Source organism: Camellia sinensis, chromosome 5 (assembly GCF_055761805.1).
Source record: "Camellia sinensis isolate YWXY chromosome 5, ASM5576180v1, whole genome shotgun sequence".
Taxonomy (NCBI): Eukaryota; Viridiplantae; Streptophyta; class Magnoliopsida; order Ericales; family Theaceae; genus Camellia; species Camellia sinensis.
In genome coordinates this window covers 80,324,273-80,346,542 of record NC_138965.1, presented here as the reverse complement: position 1 = coordinate 80,346,542, position 22,270 = coordinate 80,324,273, and the positions used below count along the sequence as shown (strand labels likewise).

General features: G+C 43.2%; 1 protein-coding gene across 1 annotated transcript; it reads left to right on the top strand.

The window, feature by feature from the left end:
* Positions 1-255: 255 nt before the first annotated feature.
* Positions 256-678, top strand: LOC145791490 (uncharacterized). Its single transcript, XM_082871845.1, has one exon. The coding sequence runs from the start codon at positions 256-258 to the stop codon at positions 676-678; it is 423 nt and encodes a 140-aa protein (XP_082727971.1).
* Positions 679-22,270: the final 21,592 nt, after the last annotated feature.

Genomic DNA, 22,270 nt, shown 5'->3' with positions numbered 1-22,270 from the left:
ACTAAGGGGTTTATGATTTACAATGATGTGTCACATAAGGGATTGGGTTGTGTTTTAATGCAGAACAATAGAGTTATTGCCAATGCTTCACGCCAGCTAAAGTCATATGAAAAGAACTAACCAACACATGATCTGGAATTGGCAGTCGTTGTCTTTGCATTAAAGCTATGGCATCATTATTTGTACGGGGCTTTATGTGAGGTATTCACTGACCAAAAGAGTTTGAAATATATATTTACACAAAAAGAACTTAACATGAGAAAACGGAGGTGGCTAGAATTGATGAAGGATTATGATTTGCAAATCCAATATCACCTTGGAAAGGCAAACACTATAGTAGACACTCTTAGCCAAAAATCCATGGAGAATTTTGTGTGCTTGCTTACCAAACAAGGAGACATCTTACAAGACTTGCAAAAGATGGATGTGGAGTTAGTTCTATATGAGATGGAAGGGACTTTGGCTAATATTTCAGTACATCCAATGATCATTGAAGAAATTAAACAAAAGCAGATAGAGGATGCCTACCTCAAAAAAGTTTTTGAAGAAATTGATTCAAAGCTAAGGTTGGGGTTCACCATCAAAGAACAAGGGTTACAATTTGAAGGCATAATATGTGTTCCAGATGTGCCAGAATTGAAAAGGAAAGTCATGGAGGAAGCACACTGTGGGGGTTGAATTCAAAATAAGCCATATGTAAGTCAGCTTAAACTAGGCTTTACCCTCAAAACAGGATTGCCAAGATAGGTGAAGATGATTTGGCCTGTGAACGGGTCCACTTGAATAGAGTCGTGGCCGAGTAGAACCTAGATCACGGGCCAAATAGGTGACAAATCCTATGGAATGCCTGGGGCCTAGCTATGAGGGCGGAGTGCCATAATAAGCAAGTGGGCCCCTAGAGAACAATATAAAAAGGAGGAGCATCATCCAAAGTGGAGGTATGTGAGAAAAAGGTGATAACTTGTGATAAAAGAAAACTTAAGAGAATACTAACTTGCTTGTCGAAGTGTTGATTCCAGTATCCCCGATCAGAGTGTTTGTTCCCATTTCAGGTATCAATTCAAGGATCAAGGAAATCTGTTTGGATTAAAGAGTATTTCCAAACCCCCTCACCACAATTGGTGCCGTTTGTGGGAATAATCAAGCTCGTCCATGGCAGACACAACAACAGATGATCCTTTGCTCATTGAGGATGATGTTACACCAAGAACCATGTTTGGTCCAAAAAATATCACCGTACGAAGAGCTTTGAACTTTAATTCGCTAGCAGGAAGCCATGCAAATGATAATAGACCAAGCAAAATGAAATAAACAACGTCTGGAAGATATGGCAGCAGATAACGAGCATCTACGTAAGGAACTGGCTGTGGAGTTAGCAAAGTCCTAGTAAACCATACCACACCATGACCGGGGTCAGTCACCAAGGAAGAGGAAGGAAACTCTACGTCGTCAGCATCAAAAACACGACAATACCAGCACCTCCGACTCATCATCTCAGGAACCTAGGAAAAAGGGGCAAATTGGCGTGTCCAACTCATCTGAGGAAAGTCCATATGTGCGGCACAGGCAAGGGGAATGAGATGATGACTCGGATAAAGAAGATAAACACTATCCTTTCGTACGACGCATCGCAAGGGCTGCTTTGCCTAAAAATTTTAAAGCACTGACGTTCACTCTGTATGATGGCAAATCAGATTTTACGAATCACATTTGTCATTACAAACAAGCAATGACATTGCATGCTGATGATGAAGCACTCATGTGCCGAATGTTTCCGAGCAGCTTGGGACCATTAGCCATTAGATGGTATTATAAACTGGAGCCTGCCTCAATGAAAAGTTTCCATCAGCTCTAAAAATCATTCAGGGCAAGATTCATTACCAACGAGATCCAACCAAAACAAGCTGCCTCGCTCTAGGCAATGCAAATCAAACAGGAGGAGACCCTCCGTGAATACTTAGCACGCTATTGGAAATGTTTTAACCTGGTGGACGATGCCTGTAATGATTCCATGGCCATGACTGCCTTTAAAATAAAGATACACCCCGATAGTCCACTCAAAAGCTCATTGACTAGATGGCCTCCCAAATCAGTTTGGGTGCTAGTGAAGAAAGTTGAGGAGTATTGCAAGGTGGAGGATAATGCCCTCTGTGTCAAAGCCGGGCAGAAAGTCGTGGAAACGGCACCACCTAGGTTGATACAGCCGATAAGTGCTGTGCAACCAGAAAGCCCTAAGCCGAGGGACCGGGCAAAGCGAGACAATTGGTAGGATTCAAGCCTATCAAATGAGCAATCCTCAGGCCGTTCGAACGAGCAATATCAAGTGGATAGTAGACACCCTAGACGTTCGAACAAGAAGTATACAGAGCTGGCCGAGCTGATCAACAAGATCCTGCTTAATATCCAGCATCTACTATTCTTTAAATGGTCGTCCAAGATGATTGGACCCCCTGACACGAGATGGATGGATAAGCGGTGTGAATACCACAAGAACCATAGCCATAAGACTGATAAATGCGATGCGCTGTAAGACCATCTCGAGGAATCAGTGCAAGATGGCCAACTGGCATAGTATCTCCACAAGGGTAATCCACCAAACAGGGTCACTTTTTGCCCAGACTCATTTCCACTTGGCGTGATTCACATGATATATAGTCTTCTGCCACCAAATCAAATACATACGATTCAGCTATAACCCTGCCCATCCAAGCTGTTCACACCAGCCAAACGACCTCATGAGACTGGCAAGATTAGCTTTGATGACACCAATCTTGAAGGGATGACTCTCCCCTATGAGAATGCTCTTGTCATCAAGTTACGCTTAAATAGATTCGTTGTCGAACGCGTTTTGATCGATCAGGGGAGTACCTTAGAGATAATGTATCATAAGGAATTTATTAAGTTGGGCTTCACCGATTCGGATTTATTACCGGTCGAATACCCCCTGTTTGGCTTTAACACCAACCCCGAATACCTTTTGGGATTACCAATGCATGCGGGAACCAAGTCAATCCACGTGGAGTTTCTGGTCGTCAAAATCCCGTCACCATACAATCTTATCATAGGGCGAACCTAGTTATATGCAATGAAGGCCATAACAAGCACTTACCATCAGCTACTCTACATTCCAATGACATACGGCATCCAGCAAATTTGAGGTTCACAAAAATCGACGAAGGAATGTTATCTCATTACCTCGACAAAGAAGCCAAGGGAGCTGTAAGTGAACTCGATCAAGATTCCGGATCAAGACAGCCTCGAGGATGTTGGAAAGGCGTCCACTATTAAGACAATCAATGATCTCGATCGGGTCAGAATCGAAGGGGAACCTGACAAGTTCTTTATGATCGACACTTCTCTAGATCCAGCTGAGCACCAAAAGTTGGTCTCCTTCTTACTTGGTAATATTGATGTATTCGCCTGGACACCGTATGAGACGCCGGGGGTGGATCCAAGCGTGGCCCAACACCATTTAAATGTCGACGCAAAAGTCAAACCCATTATTCAGAGGAGCCTTCGGTCGGCAGTAGAGCATACTTTGGTCGTCATCGACGAAGTCGATAGGCTATTAGAAGCTAGGGCAATTCGCGAAGTAGCTTATCCCACGTTGTTGTCTAATATCGTGGTTGTAAAGAAGAAAACTGATCCTGATATGTTTATGTGGACTTCACAAACCTGAATAAAGCATGTCCTAAGGATTGTTTTCCTCTGGCTAGAATCGACCAACTTGTGGATGCCACTGCGCACAACCAACGTATGAGCTTCTTAGACGCATACAAGGGTTACCACCAAATTGCCATGCATCCAGCAGATGAGGAGAAAATCGCACTCCTCACTCCAAGGGACACCTATTGCTACAAGGTCATGCCCATCGGACTAAAGAATACGGGGGCAACATACCAGGAGCTGGTCACCACTATGTTTAAAGAACAACTCGGCCACACCATGGAAGTTTATATCGATGACATGGTGGTAAAATCCAAGGAAAAACATTCTCATCTGGCCGACTTAGCCACGGCTTCTGCCATTCTCCAAAAATACAAGATGAAACTCAACGTCACGAAGTGCACATTCGGTATCGAATCCGGCAAGTTCTTCTGCTATATCGTAAATCATTATGGAATAGAGGCCAATCCGAGACAAATTACAGCCATTACAGAACTCAGCTCACCTTAGTCGGCCAAAGAAGTTCAGAAGTTGATGGGAATGGCTGCGGCCCTTAACAGGTTTATCAGTTGTTTCTTGGATTATTGCCAACCATTTTTTCACACACTTCGGTAGGACAAGGCATTTCGGTGGACCCCGAGTGCCAAGCAGCGCTAGACGAATTGATAACATATCTTCATTTCATACGACTCTTGGCAACCCTATTGCCAGGCAATCTGTTTATCTTGTATCTTGCAGTATTTGTACCTACCACTAGAAAAGCTCATCCTGGTTCTTGCAGTGGCCACCAGGAAACTGATACACTATTTCCAGGCTCATACCATAGGGGTACTAACGGATTTCCCTCTCCGAGCAGTGCTCTGTAGCGCGAAAGCGTCAGGGCGAGTTTTGAAATGGGCATTAGAACTCAGCCAGTATGACCTCTAATTTTTGCTCAGAACAACCATCAAGAGGCAAGTGTTGGCCGACTTTATAGCCAAATTTACAGGATGCCATGCCGACTTCAAATCTGACTAACTAGCCTTGCGACCACAACCAGATTAGAGAATGTATGTTGGGAACACTTGGTAGATGTATTATGATGAATCATCTAACCAACGTGGCAGTAGGGTAGGAGTAGTAATCATGACGCTTGAAGGGGTGATAATTGAACAGGCAGTTAAACTTGATTTCGATGCGTCAAATAATGAGGTCAAATATGAAGCATTGCTAACCGGCCTCTGTAACGCACTTCACCTAGGCGCTAAACATTTACAGGTCTTCTGCAATTCAAAGTTGGTCATTAACTAATTAAAAGAGGAATATACGACTAAAAACGACCGAATGACAGCTTATATGAAAACGGCAAGTGCCTTGCTCACAAAGTTCGACCACCATGAGTTGAATCAGATAACCCGAGATCAAAACACTCATGCAGATGCCCTTGCTTATCTGGCTTCTGCCATTAACTCGGAAATCAAATGGACCATTAAAGTAGGATTCATCCCAAAGTCGAGTATCAGCCTCAACTATAGTGACCCTCATTCCTCACTTTAGCCTCGGGCATGAGCATTTGTATAATCTTGATTTGCTAAGTTGTAGTAGTGAATTTTCTTAACTTATCTTAACTAGAATGAGATTTTTGTCTTGGTTTGTACTTATGTGAAATCTACTTGTTGAATCTTGTTCCTTTCTGGTGGGTCTAGCCGAGGTCACCTTAAAGCCAGAACCACCTTGAAACCACTTTGGTTGACCTCTACCTTCGTCCTGGCATATTGGCCGAGATGTCATTTTCGAGGCCGAGGTGTATCATCAAGGCCGAGAGGTGTATCATCTAGGTCGAGATGTTATCCATGAACCCAAGTGATCTTGTTCCGGATTGGTGCGACCTAGACCGAGGTGTCGCACATCTAGGCCGAGGTGTGGCACAGCTAGGCCAAGTGTTGTCCGTCCTAGCCGGGATCATAGATACCTCACCTACCGGAGCCGATGTCTTCACCCGATGTCAGTACCTTGTCAGAGTGCCATTCTGCTTTACTTGTTAAACACCCTTTTGCCATACTTTGTCTGGTCTGTCAACCACCTTTTCGGGGAGAACCAACCAGCCGTTGCCACGTGTTCGAGCTAAGTGTTAAATCAGCCGGCAGTGAGTAGAACCTACCATTTTGTATCATATCTTTGCCTTGAGAGAGAGAAGCTCTAGGAAGAGTTTTAGAATGAAGGAGTGGATCTTGGAGCTGGATTCTTGGAGATCTAACCGCTAGATTCGTGTATTAAGGTTAGATTCTTGACCCACTCTTGTACTTCTTGATAATCATCTAGCTGCATTGCATGATAGAACCTGATTTGCAAGACATGCATTGATTGAAAGTTTGGTTTTAGAAAGAGAAAGTAGTATTCATGTGTTCTTGAATAAAAGCCTTGTTTGATCCGAAAGTTTGCATTAAGATTCATGCTTTTGTGTTTGTTTTCATAGGATCTTCGAGTATGGGTACCCAAGTCCATGTTTTTAAATTCATAGCATGAAATCTCAGCTTTTGTAATAGCAAGTTTTGATCTTTGCATTCATCTTCCTCATGTCCATGTTCTTCATGTTCGTCATGTTCTTCAAGAGAGGGAAACCCAGATTCTCCCGATCTCATTTCCTTGAATGTGGCCATCGAGGCAACACCTCGGCAAGGAGGTGTGGGACCTCGGCCTAGACCTGGTAATCGCCCAGCATGTTTTCCCGAGATGAGAAACAGTGTTTTGTTTTGACTTAGCTTAGTTTTGAAGGAATGCCGAAAACATTTGCATCCATGTAAAGCTTGTTTGAAAGTGCATTCAATAGACCTTGCCATGTGTTTGTAGGACTTGGACTCTCGCTTGACCCCGACGTTGAAGAACTAGGTGAGTGGTATTTTTGATAAAGCTACGTTATAAAGTTTTGATAAAGTTTTGCTTTGTTTTGAAAAGTATTTGCTAAGCATGAATGACTATCCCTATTTGTGTATCAAGTATTAGCTTCGATCTTGACAATCTTGAAAGTCCGTACGTGCTAGGAGACTATAAGCATTTGTAGCACAATTCTTGAAAGTCCGTACGTGCTAGGGGACTATAACCATTTGTAGCACAATCCTTGTTAATGTCACCCACGAAACTTGAAAGACTTTGATTGATGAAGCTCGATAGATTTGTTAGATGAACTCGATTTATCCCACGTTTGTCACAAGCTTTGATTATGCATTGTTTTGTTAAAGATCTCGGATGTCATACATGCAAACCCTCTATTACTTGTACCATTCACTGAGTATCCAAGCTCACCCTCTCTCTATATATATGTAGGTGATGAGCAGGAAGGCGGTGACGCCTAGGTGTGACTCGCAAGCTTGTTTTGGGTTTTTGTTATGTCGGCCTAACTCGTATTCATGTCGGCAGTCTTGAAAATTATGCTTCTCGGCTCATAATGCTTGTAATTTACACATGTCGGCTGGAGAAGCCTTTTGATCAAGATGTAATACGTATTTTGTACTTTATTGTATTTGTATCCAAGTTGTAATATTATGTAAAGTTGTATTCTTTTCCATGTAGTTTACGCACTGCTCTTATGGACCACTTGCAATTCTAAATTATTGTTTCCGCACTTGTGAGCCCCATATATATTTATACTCTATTGCGCGTGGTTTTGAAAGTTGGCCTTCGGTAATTTCGGATTACTGGCCATCACGGCACCAAACTAGTAGGGGCGGTTTGGGGTCGTGACATCAACTCTCCCGAGTCTATTCGTATCAACATCATTGACTCAGAACCAAGTTGGATGGACCCCATCACCGCATTTCTTTCCTCTGAACAGCTGCCAACAGACAAGAAGGAAGCCCATAAGATACAGAATAAAGCCCTACGATATTATTTGGATCCCCATGGAAAGCTTTACAAAAAATCACTGTTAGGGCCTTATTTGGAATGTGTTCATCCCGGTAGGGGAAAGATTTCTTGGCAGAAATACATGAAGGTAGCTGCGGTGCCCATTCTAGAGGGCGTTCATTAGCCCACCGAGCTATCACTCAGGGATTTTATTAGTCGACTATGCGTACCGATGCTGAGAATTAGGTAAAGAGTTGCGAACGATGCCAGAAGTTCTTCCATTTAACTTACCTGCCCACCGAGGAACTAAATTCTGTTACTAGTCCTTGGCCTTTTGCTCAATGGGGCATGGACATCGTCAGACCACTGCCAAGTGCTCCAGGAAATAAGCGATTCTTCATTGTTGTAACAGATTATTTCATAAAATGGATCGAGGCAGAATTGTTGGCACATATCTACGACATCAATGTTAAACGCTTTGTATGGAAAAACATTATAACTCGATTCGGCATACCCCGAGTACTCATATCCGACAATGGCACCCAATTCGACTGTGGAATCTATCGGGAGTTGTGCGACACGTATGGTATCAAGCCTTACATTTCCTCACTAACTTATCCATAGAGTAAAGGTCAAGCTGAGGCCTCTAATAAAGTGGTCCTGGACGAAATCAAGAAGCAGTTGGAGAAGGCCAAGGGTAAATGGGTTGAAGAGCTACCCAGTGTATTGTGGGCTCATCGTACCACTTCAAGGCGGTCCACCAGAGAAACGCCATTTGCCTTATGTTTTGGCACAGAAGCCATCATCCCTCTTGAAGTCGGCTTGCCCACTCTGAGATCAAAGGCGTTTGGCATGGGGTGAAATGACATGATGCTAGCTTTAGACCTGAATTTAATCGAGGAGCGTCGAGATTAAGTTCTTGCGTACATAGCGCGATATTGGCCCCGTTTGGTGTAGCTGTTAAAACAACTTATAAATTATAACTTAACAGATTATAGATTATGACTTTAATCAGAAGTTGTTAATCTGTTTGGTGTAGCTGTTAGATTATAGATTTAAGTTGCTAAGTAGTGTTTGTTAAATAAGCTGTGAAATAGTTTTTTCAATTAATTTTTATTTTTTGTTTGTCTACATTTCTCATAAAAAATAATAATAATAATCTATAGTCCATTTGGGCCTTTTTCTATTTTTAAAAAAAATAAAAAATAAAAAAATCTAAGAGTGTAACCATAAATTAATATGTCCACAGCATTCTCAGAATCAGCTTTTTTAAGTTAGTATAAGCTGTTAGAATCAGAAGCTGTTTGAAATAAGTTTTAACCAAACAGTCCAAAATAACTTTTTCAAAGCTTAAAGCCATAAGGTAACTTTGAAAAGCTGAAACAAACACCCCCATTAGCAACAGCTTACCAAATCATATAACCAACGCGTGCAGTTGCACTGTTATGCCTTAGGAGAATTGGTCATCAAGAAAGTGCTTCCAGCTGCAAAAAACCCAGCGGACAAAAAACTAGGCTCCAACTGGAACGGCTCCTATCAGATTGATTCAATTGCTGGTGCAGGGACATACCGGCTTTCAGACATGATTGGTAGAAAATTGCCTCAACCCTAGAATTTGACGCACTTGAGCAAATTTTATCATTAGACCAACTTGTACAATGTTCTAGTTCGTTTTTGTTGTTGCTACTATGCAACCGTGTATGCTTCTATGTAGTTACTCAGCAATACAATATGCCTTTCTCGTTTCATTTTCTTCTTATTTCAAATGGCCAATTAATAAAAGCCTCCAAATTCGGAACACCCTTCATGCTCGGCATGATTAGCCAAATAAGCCTCCGAATCCGGAGCGCTCTTCATACTTGATCACGTTTGGCCATTACAAAGATTCCGAATACAGAGCGCCCTTCGAGCTCGACATGATTAGCTGAATAAAGCCTTCGAATTCGGAGCGCCCTTGGTGCTCGGCACAATTAGTTGAATAAGCCTTCGAATCCAGAGCGCTCTTCATGCTTGATCACGTTTGGCCATTACAGAGACTCCGAATTCGGAGCGCCCTTCGTGCTTGGCACGATTGGCCGAATAAGCTTTCGAATTCGAAGTGCCCTTCGTGCTTGATCACATTTGACCATTACAGAGACTCCAAATTCGGAGCGTCTTTCGTGCTCAGCACAATTGGCCGAATAAACCTCCAAATTCGGAGCGCCCTTCGTGCTCAGCACGATTGGCCGAATAAGCCTCCAAATCCAGAGCGTCCTTCGTGCTTGATCACGTTGGCCATTGCAAAGATGCTGAATCTAGAGCGCATTTCATGCTCGGCATGATTGGCTGAATAAACTTCCGGATTCGAAGCGTCCATTGCAAGATTTTGAGGTAAGAATTTCTAAAATTGGCAGATTCTAGTAATGGAGTTGTAAGGGTCAATAAACAAGCAACTCTACAAATGCATCATTGGGCTAAATGCAATAGACTTACATGGGACCATAAATACGCAGTTTTAACAAAGCTAGCAAAGATATCAATCAAACGAGCATAATAAATATTTATTTCAAACAATAATACATGGTTTCTTGCCACAAATACATGGATCCTGCTAGAATAAAAAGTACTATACATGGTTTCTTGTTATTTAGTCCTTCTGCGGATCGGCACCTTCTTCATCATCATCCATTTTTTCGACATAAGTCTCGAAGGGAACCTTGTAATTTTGGTAAAATGGAGACGCTGAGTTGATACTAGCAGCTTGCAAAGCCTTAATCCATCCATGCTTAAAGCCACGGTTCTCACATCGACAAACATCATTCACCAACTTTTCCCTGGTCTTCTCAATGCCGATTTTTTGTTTGTCAAAAAATCCTTCTTCATACACCTGTGTTCTTATCGCTTCTTTTACAAATATGCTTGTCGTATCTCGATCGGCTATGACATGATCTAGCAGGCGTTGGTTTACTTTGCTTATTACGACCGGGTTCGTTGCGTCCGCCGACTACGTATCGGAGGTCTTAGCTTTTCTCAACTCACTCTCGGCCTTCTCCGCGCAGTGCTCCAGGTTCCAAATTTGCCCGTCTTCTGTTCAATTTCTCTTTGCATGACACGAAAGCGCATGCCAACTTTATATGAGCAATAGAGTCCTTCAACCACCCCAGGGATGCCTTCTTTGAAAATTTCATAATCACCCCGTCTGATCATTGATTGTTGCACTTCGGGTGGAAAAGTTTACCGAGTAAACTCCACTGCCACGTTCAGATCATAGATAATTAAATCCGTTTCAGTCATTGGTTTATTCCCAATAAACACGAAAAATCTTAGCAGACATGGTGGCCTGCTCAGTTCGTTTCGCGTTGAGGCATGTGCACTCTTAGTCCTTGAGCTCTCTCGTTGCTGCGCCCCCCCATGGCGATTTCTCTACCTCGCCCCCTGTTGGGGACCTGCTTCGACGACAGGGGATCAATGCCTCTCTCACTCCTCCGATGCCATATTTCCCATTTGAATGGGTTCACCACCAGCTCCGTAGTTCATTTCTACGTCCAGTTTTGCTAATGTCTTTCCTTTGCCTTTACTGTTGAAGAACAATCTACTAGACATATGAACTTGCTCAGGTTGATGCATTGCTCTCTTGCCTTTCACACTCATCTAGGTCTGAGAAGTGTCTATTTAAATAGGCCACATGCCCCACACACGCTTGGCAACCCCACTTATTAATTGCAGATGGAATGATTACGAAGTGCCCGCGGTTGCGGCTGCCTCCTTATATATTCGGCGATGATGCTCAGTGGTCAACTAGGGCAAGGCAGATTTATTAATCTAGTCGGCATTTCAATATTTGGCCAAATTAAGACGCTGCCCCACTTGACCTCTATTAACTTGCTTTGTTTTATCGTATTTGACGGTGACACTCAGTGGTCAACTGGGGCAAAGGCAGATTTATTAATCTAGTCGGCATTTTAATATTTGGCTGAATGAAGACACTGCCTCACTTGACCGCATTAACTTGTTTTGTTTTATCGTATTCAGCGGTGTGTAGACACCCCATTTTTGACCAACCTCAAGACTTAGATGTCATCGTTTGTGCACTTGATGATTGTGCTTGTTTATGCTTGTTTTGAGAGCCCGAAGTTCTCGGCGAAACGCCTTGTCTTTAAGCCTCTAAACCCTTTTTGCTTTGTGCTTGTTTTTGGGCCAAACCTTGGTTCCTTTTGCTTGGAAGGAAGAGGAGCCTTGTCGGCCACTTTTTGTCCTTGTCAGCCACTTTTCCTCTTTGTCAACCACTTGAAGTGGTCGGTCGGCTAGGTGAGGTGGCCGGCGGCCGTTTTTCTCCTTTTTCAGATATTTTCTTAGCCAGCTATGCCAGCTGTTGGTCATTGAATGCCATCTCCATACACGTGTATGAAGGGATGAATACAAGCCTTTGGCTTGATTTTCTATATAGGGGGGGTCTCTTCCCCATTTTAAGAGGTTAGACAATTTTAAGCAAATTTCTCCCTCTCTTTCTAGAATTCTCTCTCTTTCTCTTATTTTATGCTTGATAGTTAGAATTCTCTACACTTTTGCACTAAGACCCTTAACCAAACATCTTCATCTTGGAGCTAAGGTTCTTTAAGGCTTAGTTTGAGCTCCTAAGGGTGGTTTCAGCTCAGAATTGTGACTGATTTTGTGTTGTGCTTCAGAAGGTAAAGGACTTGCCTTGTAGACTTTGTTTTAATCAATTGCTTGGCTATGTTTTTACACTGTTTTGACTTGGGTTTTCAACTATAAAAAAAATCTATTTTTAAGGTTTAAAAATGGTAGTTTAGGTCTTGGTGGATTAGGGGGTTGTCTTCCCATTTTTGCTCTTTGGCTTGTGAAGCCTTTTATGCCATTTCTTACCACCTTTAAGTCGAACTTTTTGGGCCTTTAAACCACTGGAATTCAGAGTTATTTTAGTGGTAAAAAGTATGTTTTGAAGTCCAAAAATGGAGGGGTTAGCCTCCCCTCCTTGTGTCTCACTTCCATGCCTAGTTAGCATCACATGGTAGCATGTTTTTGTAGCTTATCTTAGCTTGTTTCCAGCATGTGTTTACCTCTTATTTGGCATGATTCAACTCTATTTTGAGTTGCTTTGGTCATGTGGGCCTTGTCTTGTATAGTTGTAGTGCAAATGGCTTCACTAGCTTGGCATTCTAGGCCTCTAAACACATTTTTCTTGGAATGTTTGCATGTTGTAGCATCATTTTACATGTAATTTTAGTGTATATAGCTCTATCACATGCTCATTTATTTCACTCTTTCATTGCTTTTGAAAGTTGTGTCTTGAGTCTTGTTTACATGCTAATATGTGAGCATGTTTTTCTAGCCTTTTGTGCCTCAATCTCAGCATGTTTTAGCCACTGTTTTGGCATCTTTTAACTCTGTCCAGAGCTGGTTTGGTCAGTTGAGCTTTGTATTGCATGTCTATGGTGTTGTGATCTTCACTAGCTTAATGCTTTAGGCTCTTAAGCATGTATTGCATGTATTGCTTGCATGATTTAGTTTCATTTTGCATGTCATTTCAACACTGAAATATCTGCAGCCTCCCTCATTTCTTCACTTTTTCATTTTCTTTGAAGTTGGTTAGCCTTAAGGTTGTGTTTAAGCTTAAGATTGAGACTTGTGCTTAATGGTTTTAATCCTCTTTTGAGGGTTTCTACTAACCAACGGCATGATCTCTCTCATGTCTTAAGTCATCCTTTGGTTGACCCCTCTCTCATTAGAGGACACTCACCTTGGACTTAATCGGTTAAAGGACTAATTGGTAATGTAAAATGAGTAAATAAAACATGACAAGTAAAACTTGAGCAAGTTAAGCATGTTGTGTTGCATTACATGTGTTTGGATCAGATGTTAATCCAAACACAAGAAAAATGGGACGTTTCATACTCAAAGTGATGAAACGTGCCATTTTTCTTGGTCATCGACACCTTTGATCATGTGTGATAGGGTGGTGGTCCTTTGAGTCTTGTTTGTGCATTCATCAAGCTTGTACAAGCTTGGTTTTGTAGCCATCATGCATTGAAAATGCTTGGTTGGAGGCTTGAAAGCCAAGAGCTACACTCCTTTGAGCTTGAGAAATGATAATGAGTGCAGCAGTACACACATTTCTTGAAAATGCTTTGTTTTGCCTCTGTTGCTCTCTATTGCAGCAAAAGCAGAAGTCCAAAAGTGGAGGTGGCTGACCGGCCACTTAAACTAGCCAACTGGCCAGTTAAGGTGGCTAACAGCCACTTTTTGTGGCCGACCGGCCACCAGTGAATTTTCTTGCAAGTGTGTTCCTGTGTTGGAGCAGAGGCAATCTGGAAGTTGGTGCAATTTTCAGAGATCAAATGAGTACAAACAAAGGCATCCGATGGCAAGGCAAGGGCATTTTCAGGTGGAACAACCGAGCATGCATGCATCCCTCATCCGTCGAGGCTGTTTAAATTGTTTTACTAGTTAGTTAGCGTAGCTAGTTATTCAATTGTATTGTTGTAATTAATTAGCTTAGAATAGTTAATTAGTTCGTTTTTGTAATAATTAGCTTAGCTTAGTGTTGCTTAGCTTATTCATTTGGACCCTCCTTCGCGAGGGTGTAATGTTATAATAAGCGTGCATGCGTGTGTGCATGTCTTCCAATCCCATGTCTTTCTCCTTTTTATTTATCCGCTTTCGATAGTTAGATTAGGGACATATTTCAATTAGCTTACCTTATGCTTGCAAGTTTACATCATTCATTTGTCTTGCATGCACCGAGGCTCGGCGCATTATTCAAACTGCATTGTATTTCAATACACTTCTTTGAATACGTGTTTAAAAGCATGTTATCAAATCAAATCATATGCCATATTAGTAGCCGAGCCTATTAATTGCATTATTGCATGTGTTGCATTAGGCATCTAACATAGTTAGGATCATGCATATTTCTAACTAGCTTTTGTTTTGGCTTGGAGTGCACTGTAAGTTTTACGCTTTAGCACGCTTACACGAGTGTGAGCGATGCCATGTTTCGCATGCTTGCCATGAGGTTATTTTCTTAAATGATTAACTGCATGAATGCCTGTGGATGAAGACTTTGTTGCTTGAATTGAAACAATTCAACAAATATAAGTTTTAAGCCCACTTTGCGAAGTGGCAAATCATGTTTCAAGCCCACTTGAGGGTAACAAATTCAAACCATTTTCGAAAGCAAACACGAGTTGAATTCATTCCAATTCTTGCGATGTAGTCTATACTTGCATGTGTGCGCCACATAGTAAAGTATAGTAAAGTTAGCTAAATAATCAGAATAAGAACACATGTGTTTATAAAACAACATATCATGATAGTAGAGGCCAGTCTTTGATCAGGCGAGCGGGGGTGCTCATTTCATGACATTCCCCTTTCATACCTAAGTTCTCGAGCCGAGGCAACTTTGGTGATGACGGACGCGTGGCCTTTGGCATGAGTCAGGGTTTCCTAAATTTCCCAAAAACAAAATATTTAGGTGACGACTCTGTAATCTGGCAAAGCAGTCCAGTTTTGGCATTATTTGATTCAAAATCGATTTTCCAAAATGATTTACCGGATTGGACTCTTTGGTGTTTATCAGTTTCAGATTACACTTTGTGAGATTAGATTCAGAATCGTGATAGGAGTCCGAACTGTAGGACCAATTCGAGCTCTCCGAAAGGGGGCGCGAAGAAAGTCGAGTATATAGTTTCTAGCGACTCTGCTGGGGATTTAGAGAACTTGACTCGAACTCATGATATGTTGTTTTATTTACACTTATGTGTTTCTTTGCATTGCATTTGCATTGGTGCGCCTAAGTCACAGTGTTTGTCATCTGCTATTCCTAAATGTTTTGCCGGAGGCTTGCTTGGAAAAACATGCCATAAGGTTGACCGGTTGCGGGCTCTGCCATGATGGGAACACAAACCTTGGATCTGGACAACCGCCGTACCGTTTGATCCTCCTTTCACTTCTCGGTGTTAGGAGCGAGAGGTATATTTGGTGGTCTTGCTAAGGCACCCTTTTTGATCAATTGACCTAGTTGCATATCGGAAGCCATAGAGACTGTTCCAAACTAGGACATGTTGTTCACCCGAATGTAGGTTTGTTTAAAACCGCTTGCTTGCGTAGCGAATCCCTAGTTCCTAACGAAACTAGGATAGGGAAACCCTACCCTATCATAGGGGTGTTTTGACTCTCTCTTACTTGATATGTGTTTTTAGAGTATGACTCTACAGGAATGTATGTATCAGTTGCAAGTCTAGGTATCAGTTTGAGGGTATCAGTTTTGAATAGAAATTTGGGGCAGAAACTAGTGTTTGAGTACAGATTGTCCAGCTTATAATTTCAACTGTGTGTTGTCTTTGTCTCAGCCGAGATGCTGTGCGTTTGCTGATTGTTGTTTCTTTTTTTGCTTTATTTTCTTTTTGCAAGGTAGTATTTCACAATTGCTTCCGATGAGGCAATTACCCCCCAAGCACTCTGGACCAGAGTCAGGAGGATTTACCGATCTGAGGATCTTATTGGTGGACAACCAGTGTTTGTTTTGCTACCTCCAGTTACGAGATGGAGGACAGTCAGGCATAGATCACCGGTTCAGTAGTCGCCAATTCAACGGTCACTATCTACATCACCTATGCACAGTCGGGCCCAGTTTTTTGCTTCCACCTCAGAAAGAGAGTATACACCGGTTCTACTAAATCAACACCCCTCAGACAATATGAAGGATATGATGCGTCAACTTCAACAAACCATCGAGGTCATGCAGCTAGGCACTACTCACCAAGCGGAAGTTACCGCTCGCCAAACAGAGATTGCAGCCCAACAGGCTAAACTGATTGCTAGGCTTCAACAGCAACAACAACCACAACAAGCAGCAGCTTCTGCTTCACATCCACCCCCAGTCAGGGTTCCAATAGCCGGGGATACAACTAATGTACAGGAGAATGCAGACATTCCGGCAGGGCCAGTCCCACCTCAGACTTCCAAAGTACTGGTCTACCCAATCGAGGCGCCGTTTGAGTTTGAAGTCGACCCTACCGCTCTGAAAGTGAGCAAGCTTGAGAAGCTTTTCAAATGAGCTCAGGGCATCAACTCGATCCTAGATATACAGGACAGCTATACAGATTCGGCGATGACATTGCCGGATAGATTTAAAATGCCACATATAGACCGCTTTGACGGTTCGGGTGATCCCATGGTCCACTTGCGGCTATTTTCAGATATTTTACAGCCGATGGGCCTGACTAGATTGTAGAAGTTATCCCTCTTTGGCTGGACCCTATCGGGTATCGTGGCTATCTGGTATGCTAAACTGGAAGACTCTGTAAAGAGATGGCTGAGGCCTTTATCGCCCAATATTCTTATAATACTCAAATCGAGGTCACAACTCGTGATCTCAAGGCTACTTAACAAGAGCCGAAGAAGGGCTTCTCCGATTTTGTCACTCGGTGGAGGGAAAAGGCCACCATGATGACCACCAGGCCAGTCGAAAAGGACCAAATAAGAATGGTCGTTCGTAATCTACAACTGAAACTGTTGCAGAAGATAATAGTCCTACCTCTACCTACATTTGCTGACCTTTATTAGATAAGGGTGCAGATAGAGGATGCGATGAAACAAGGTCTGATTGACCATGAAAATGAGCAGCCCAAGAAGGCTTTTACATGCGGTTCAAATACGGCTACAAGTAGTAACACAGCTGCAAGGACCTCTGATGTTGGTAAGGTCACCACCACACCGAAAACGACCACTCCTTTTACCAGTGCATCCAGAACCACCTCATAACCTACAAAGTACCCACCCCGAGGCCAGAGGGTTTTCAACCCACTCTACATGTCTCTATCCACAACCTTGAGGGTCTTGATCAGAAAGGGGCATCTGAAGCCCCTGGAGCCACGCCCGTTGCCTAATCCCCTCCCTCCTACACACAACCCAACCAAGTGTTGTGTCTTCCACCAGCAGTATGGTCATGACACTGACCTATGCTTTAAACTCCATCATGAGATTCAGGATCTTATTGAAAACAAAGTGATAGCGCCTCTTGAGAAACCTAATGTCACTACAAATCCTTTCCCACCACATAACCAACCCCCACCACCCAGGCAAGTAAACCTTATACAAACAATGGCCGTCCTATACGACCCCAACATATACATCACCCCCTTCCACCTGCCTAAGCCGGCATTGTTCATCCCAGAAAGCACAGACCTATGCATGATGAGTGCGTCTATATCCCAACCCGAATCCATGGTGGTGGCTGTGGGAGAAGAAGGTATGCCTGAGGGCTCCATGAGCTTAACTAAAGAAGAGTACAACCCTTATAACTACATTGTGTCAACAAGTCAGGCCAGGCCAGGGGTAGAATTGCTGAAGGGGATGGAGGTTAATGTAGTCCGGGAGGACGGGCCAAGCCAGGGGCTGGATGACTTAGCTGAACTTGAAGAGGACATCAGTAATCTACAGTTCTTTGATGAACAGGATCTAGGGAATTTACAGATTGGCTGGTTTGATAGGAACGGATCAACGAATAATTCAGGGTGGCTTGGTTATGAGACAGATGTTGATGAGGGGTCTCAACCGAAGCAAGAACTGTTGGAAATGGGGATTGCTGCAATAGCAGGAACGGTCGACAACTAGGGGAAATTGCCGGAGAGCACCGGTACTAAGAATTTTGCTCAAGAATTGGGTAGTGTTTGTGCAGCTAATACAGAACAGGAGGCCGCGCTGAAGGGGTTCGAACAGGAAAGAACTAAGACTAATCAGAAGGCTAGAAAAGCCTAAGGTCCTACGGGGACTGACTGTGTTGTGGATACAGGAGTGCTTACAACGGAACTGGACAGTTGCTTGTTGGTTGCCGAAGGAATGTGGTGGGAAGATGATAATTTGTATCTTGCCCACACGGATGATGATTGGGGACAGAATCTGCCAGATGACACATGGTATGCTGAGGAAGTTGATCACATGACTTGGAGTGGGCAGTACTTTAAGCCCCCATACTTGGACCAGCAGAGGCATCAGAGAAAGATAAGGAAGTTGAGAAACAGAAAGATAAACTGTTGGAAGAGGAACTTGTACTGAAGCAGCTGAAAAAGATTCAAGCAGACATCTCTATTTGGGGATTACTTATGGCTTCACGGGTGCATAGACAAGTTATCCTATCAGCAATGGATAAGGCTAAGCTCTCTATCGATACAACCCCTGAGCAGTTAGTGGGACTGGTTTTCCTAGGTAGCGCTTCACTGACTTTGACTTTCACAGATAAAGAATTGACACCTGAGGGCTCTAAGCACAACAAGCCACGATATATCTCTGTGGAATGTAAAGAGAATGGATACCAGTTGTCTTGGTTGATACCGGGTCTACAATTAGTGTGTGTCCGTCGTGCACAGCCTATGCTGTCGGTTTGAAACCGGTAGACTTTGTACCGATAGCCCAGGTGATTCGGGCTTATGATAATACAAGTCGGGAAGTGATGAGGACAGTTCGGATCAGAACTCAGGTTGGCCCAGTACAATAGGACATTGAATTCCACGTCCTGGATGTTCCAGACACCTTTAATTTATTTCTTGGACGACCGTGGCTGTACCAAGTAAGAGCTGTCTCTTCCACTCTACATCAGATGCTGAAGTACCCCCATGGGAAGGGGGTAGCTATTGTTTTTGGGAACTCTTTCATACATCCACCGCCGAAAATCACTACACGGGTACTAGAATTGTACACAGTGAGGAGGATGTCTTTTTGTCTAGATTCACCTTGGCTGAGGCCCGGGTAGTGCAAGATATTCTGGCTGTTGATGAGGGGTTATATTTTAGTGCTCAATCCGTTTACCTCATGAATAAGCTGCAACAGGTACTCGAAATGAGATTGGGAAGGAGCGGCCGGAAGGGCGTCGCTGCATTAGCCGAAGTGCCATACAACCCTTATACCTTTGGTCTAGGTTACACGCCTACCAAAGAGGACTGGGTAAGAAAGGGAAAGGAAATGGCAGGAAGGACCAAGGCTAAACAAATTGGGAAGCACTATGAGTTGGTGCATAGACCTATTCAAGGAACCCTGAACGGCCGCTTTGTCCAGGAGGAGGAAGATTTTCCATTCTATAGCTTTCCTGAGCCATGGCTGAATTATGAAAAGCGGCGTTTGCCCGGCTTTGAGATCTTTTTTGACCTACAGTTACAAGGGGATAAAGTCGCAAAAAAGCAGACTGACCTACCAGTTGAGGCTGAACAGTGCATAAATGATGAGTCCGATGGCACAGAACACGAAATAGGAGCAGCGTTGGCTTGTCTCCTCTCGGATCCTCAGATCACACCAAAGAGCTTGGGGGATGACTTCTCTATTTCCATGATTGGAGATTAATCGGCTGTGGGCCCTTCTTCCTGCATTCTAGACGCATCTATCGCACCCTCCCTCATTTGGCAGTTCGAGGATGGCTTTTTGTCCAGTAGTTCTGAATCAGGTAGTGAATCAGAATCTGATTCCACAGAGTCTATGGAGTCGGAATCAGATTCTAGTTCTTCTGAGTCAACCTGGATGTCGTTGTTTTGTCTAGGTCATCTTTTTCCTTTTCTTTTGAGTCGATTGTAACAAAGAAATTGGACGAACTGGAAGTTGTGAGTAAGAATGGTACCATTACTGTTTCTGAGTACTTTTCTATGCCATTTGTTTACTGCATTAATCAGGACTTTCAAAACTTTGATAAAAATAACGAGGAAGAAATTCCTCCACTTCTGAAACATTTGATTGATCGAGAGAAAGAGAGGTTTGTAAAACCCCTTGTTAATGAAATCACTTCAATTAATGTTGGCACTGAGAAGGATTCGCGTCTGGTCCAGATCGGGTCCACGTTATCTTCGGAGGAATGCAAGCGTTTTGCCGCTTTATTAAAAGATTTCAAAGATGTTTTTGCATGGTCCTACGAAGACATGCCTAGAATCGATTTTGAGATTGTACAGCACCGGATTCCTCTTGACCTCAAGGCCCAACCCGTCAAGCAGAAGCGCCGGAGAATACGTCTGAACTGGACTTTAAAGATTAAGGAAGAGGTCACCAAGTAGATAGATGCAGGGTTCTTGCTAGTATCTGAGTATCCTACTTGGTTAGCCAACATTGTTCCCGTACCGAAGAAAGATGGCAGAATTCGGGTGTGTTTGGATTTCAGAGATTTGAACAAAGCTAGTCTGAAGGACGACTTTCCTCTACCGTACATCAACGAATTGGTGGACTTCACCGCAGGCCATGCGTTGCTCTTCTTTATGGATGGGTTTTTTGGGTACAACCAGATCTTGATGGCACCCGAGGATAGGAAGAAGACTGCCTTCACCACGCCGTGGGGAACCTACTGCTATAGGGTGATGCCGTTCGGTCTGAAAAATGCTGAGACTACTTATCAACGGGCTGCAACCACGATCTTGCATGATATGATCCACAAAGAGGTTGAGGTGTATGTGGACGACATGATTGTCAAATCCAAGGAAACAGAGGGCCACTATACCGCCTTGAAGAAAATTTTCCAACGGATCAAAGAGTATCGGTTGCGGCTGAATCCTCAAAAATGCACTTTTGGCGTCATAGTAAGGAAAATGCTGGGGTTCTTGACTAAACAAATGGGCGTCAAAGTCGATCCTTCCAAAATCAAGGCCATCTTACAAATGCCACCAACAAGGACTGAAAAGGAGGTGCGAGGCTTTCTGGAAAAAGTGCAATTCATAAGACTGTTTATTGCAAAATTAACCTTGACTTGTGAACCATTATTTGGTCTCCTGAAGAAAGGAAAGAAGTTCTAATGGGATGACTGATGCTAGGTTGCTTTTGAGCAGATCAAGCAGTATCTCCAGAACCAACCCGTGTTGTCACCGCCAGAGCTGGGGAAGCCGTTGATTTTGTACCTGTCAGTAACCGACACAACAATAAGCTGCATGCTTGCGCAAGAATATGAGGATAAATTGGAGAAGGCCATCTATTACCTAAGCAAGAAGATGCTGGAATATAAGACCCGTTACATTCCGTTGGAGAAGGCTTGCTTGGCCTTGGTATGGGCTACCAGGAAGTTGAGGCACTACTTGTTAGCTCACTCCGTAATTCTGGTTTCGAGATTGGATCCTATCAAATATCTCTTCGAGAAACCAGCGCTTACGGGTAGGCTAGCCCGTTGGTAGCTTCTTCTCTCCGAATTTGATTTGAAGTATATGGCTCGCAAGTCTGTGAAGGGGAGAGCGGTAGCGGAGTTCCTAGCTGATCACCCAGTGGAGGGAGACGAAGCAGTAGAGTATTTGTTCCCAGATGAGGCCATTTTGCAGGTTGAGGAAGAAATTTAGGCCATGTACTTTGACAGAACATCTAACCAGTACGGTTATGGGATAGGGGTGTTGCTGATAGCGCCCGACAATTCCCACATACCTTTAGCTTTCAAACTCCTGTTCAAGGTATTTAACAATGAAGCAGAATATGAGGCATGTATCGCTGGCTTGGAAGCCACCCTGGAACTAGGGGCAAAAAGATTGGACGTCATTGGGGACTCGAACTTGGTTGTGTCTCAAGCGAAAAGAGATTGGAAGGTTAAGAAAGAAAGGATGAAAATATATCACCAAACCCTGGACGTTCTGATTCCCAAGTTTGAAAAGCTAACCTTCACGCATCTGTTAAGAGAGAGCAGCAGGTTCGCTGACGCTTTATCAACTCTATCTTCCATGATAGACATGCCTTTAGGAGTCCGGATGCGTCTGATCATTATTAAACAGAGGTATGTACCGGCTTATGAGTCAATCACCGCAATAGATGGAGTACAAGATCAGAACCCCTGGTATCA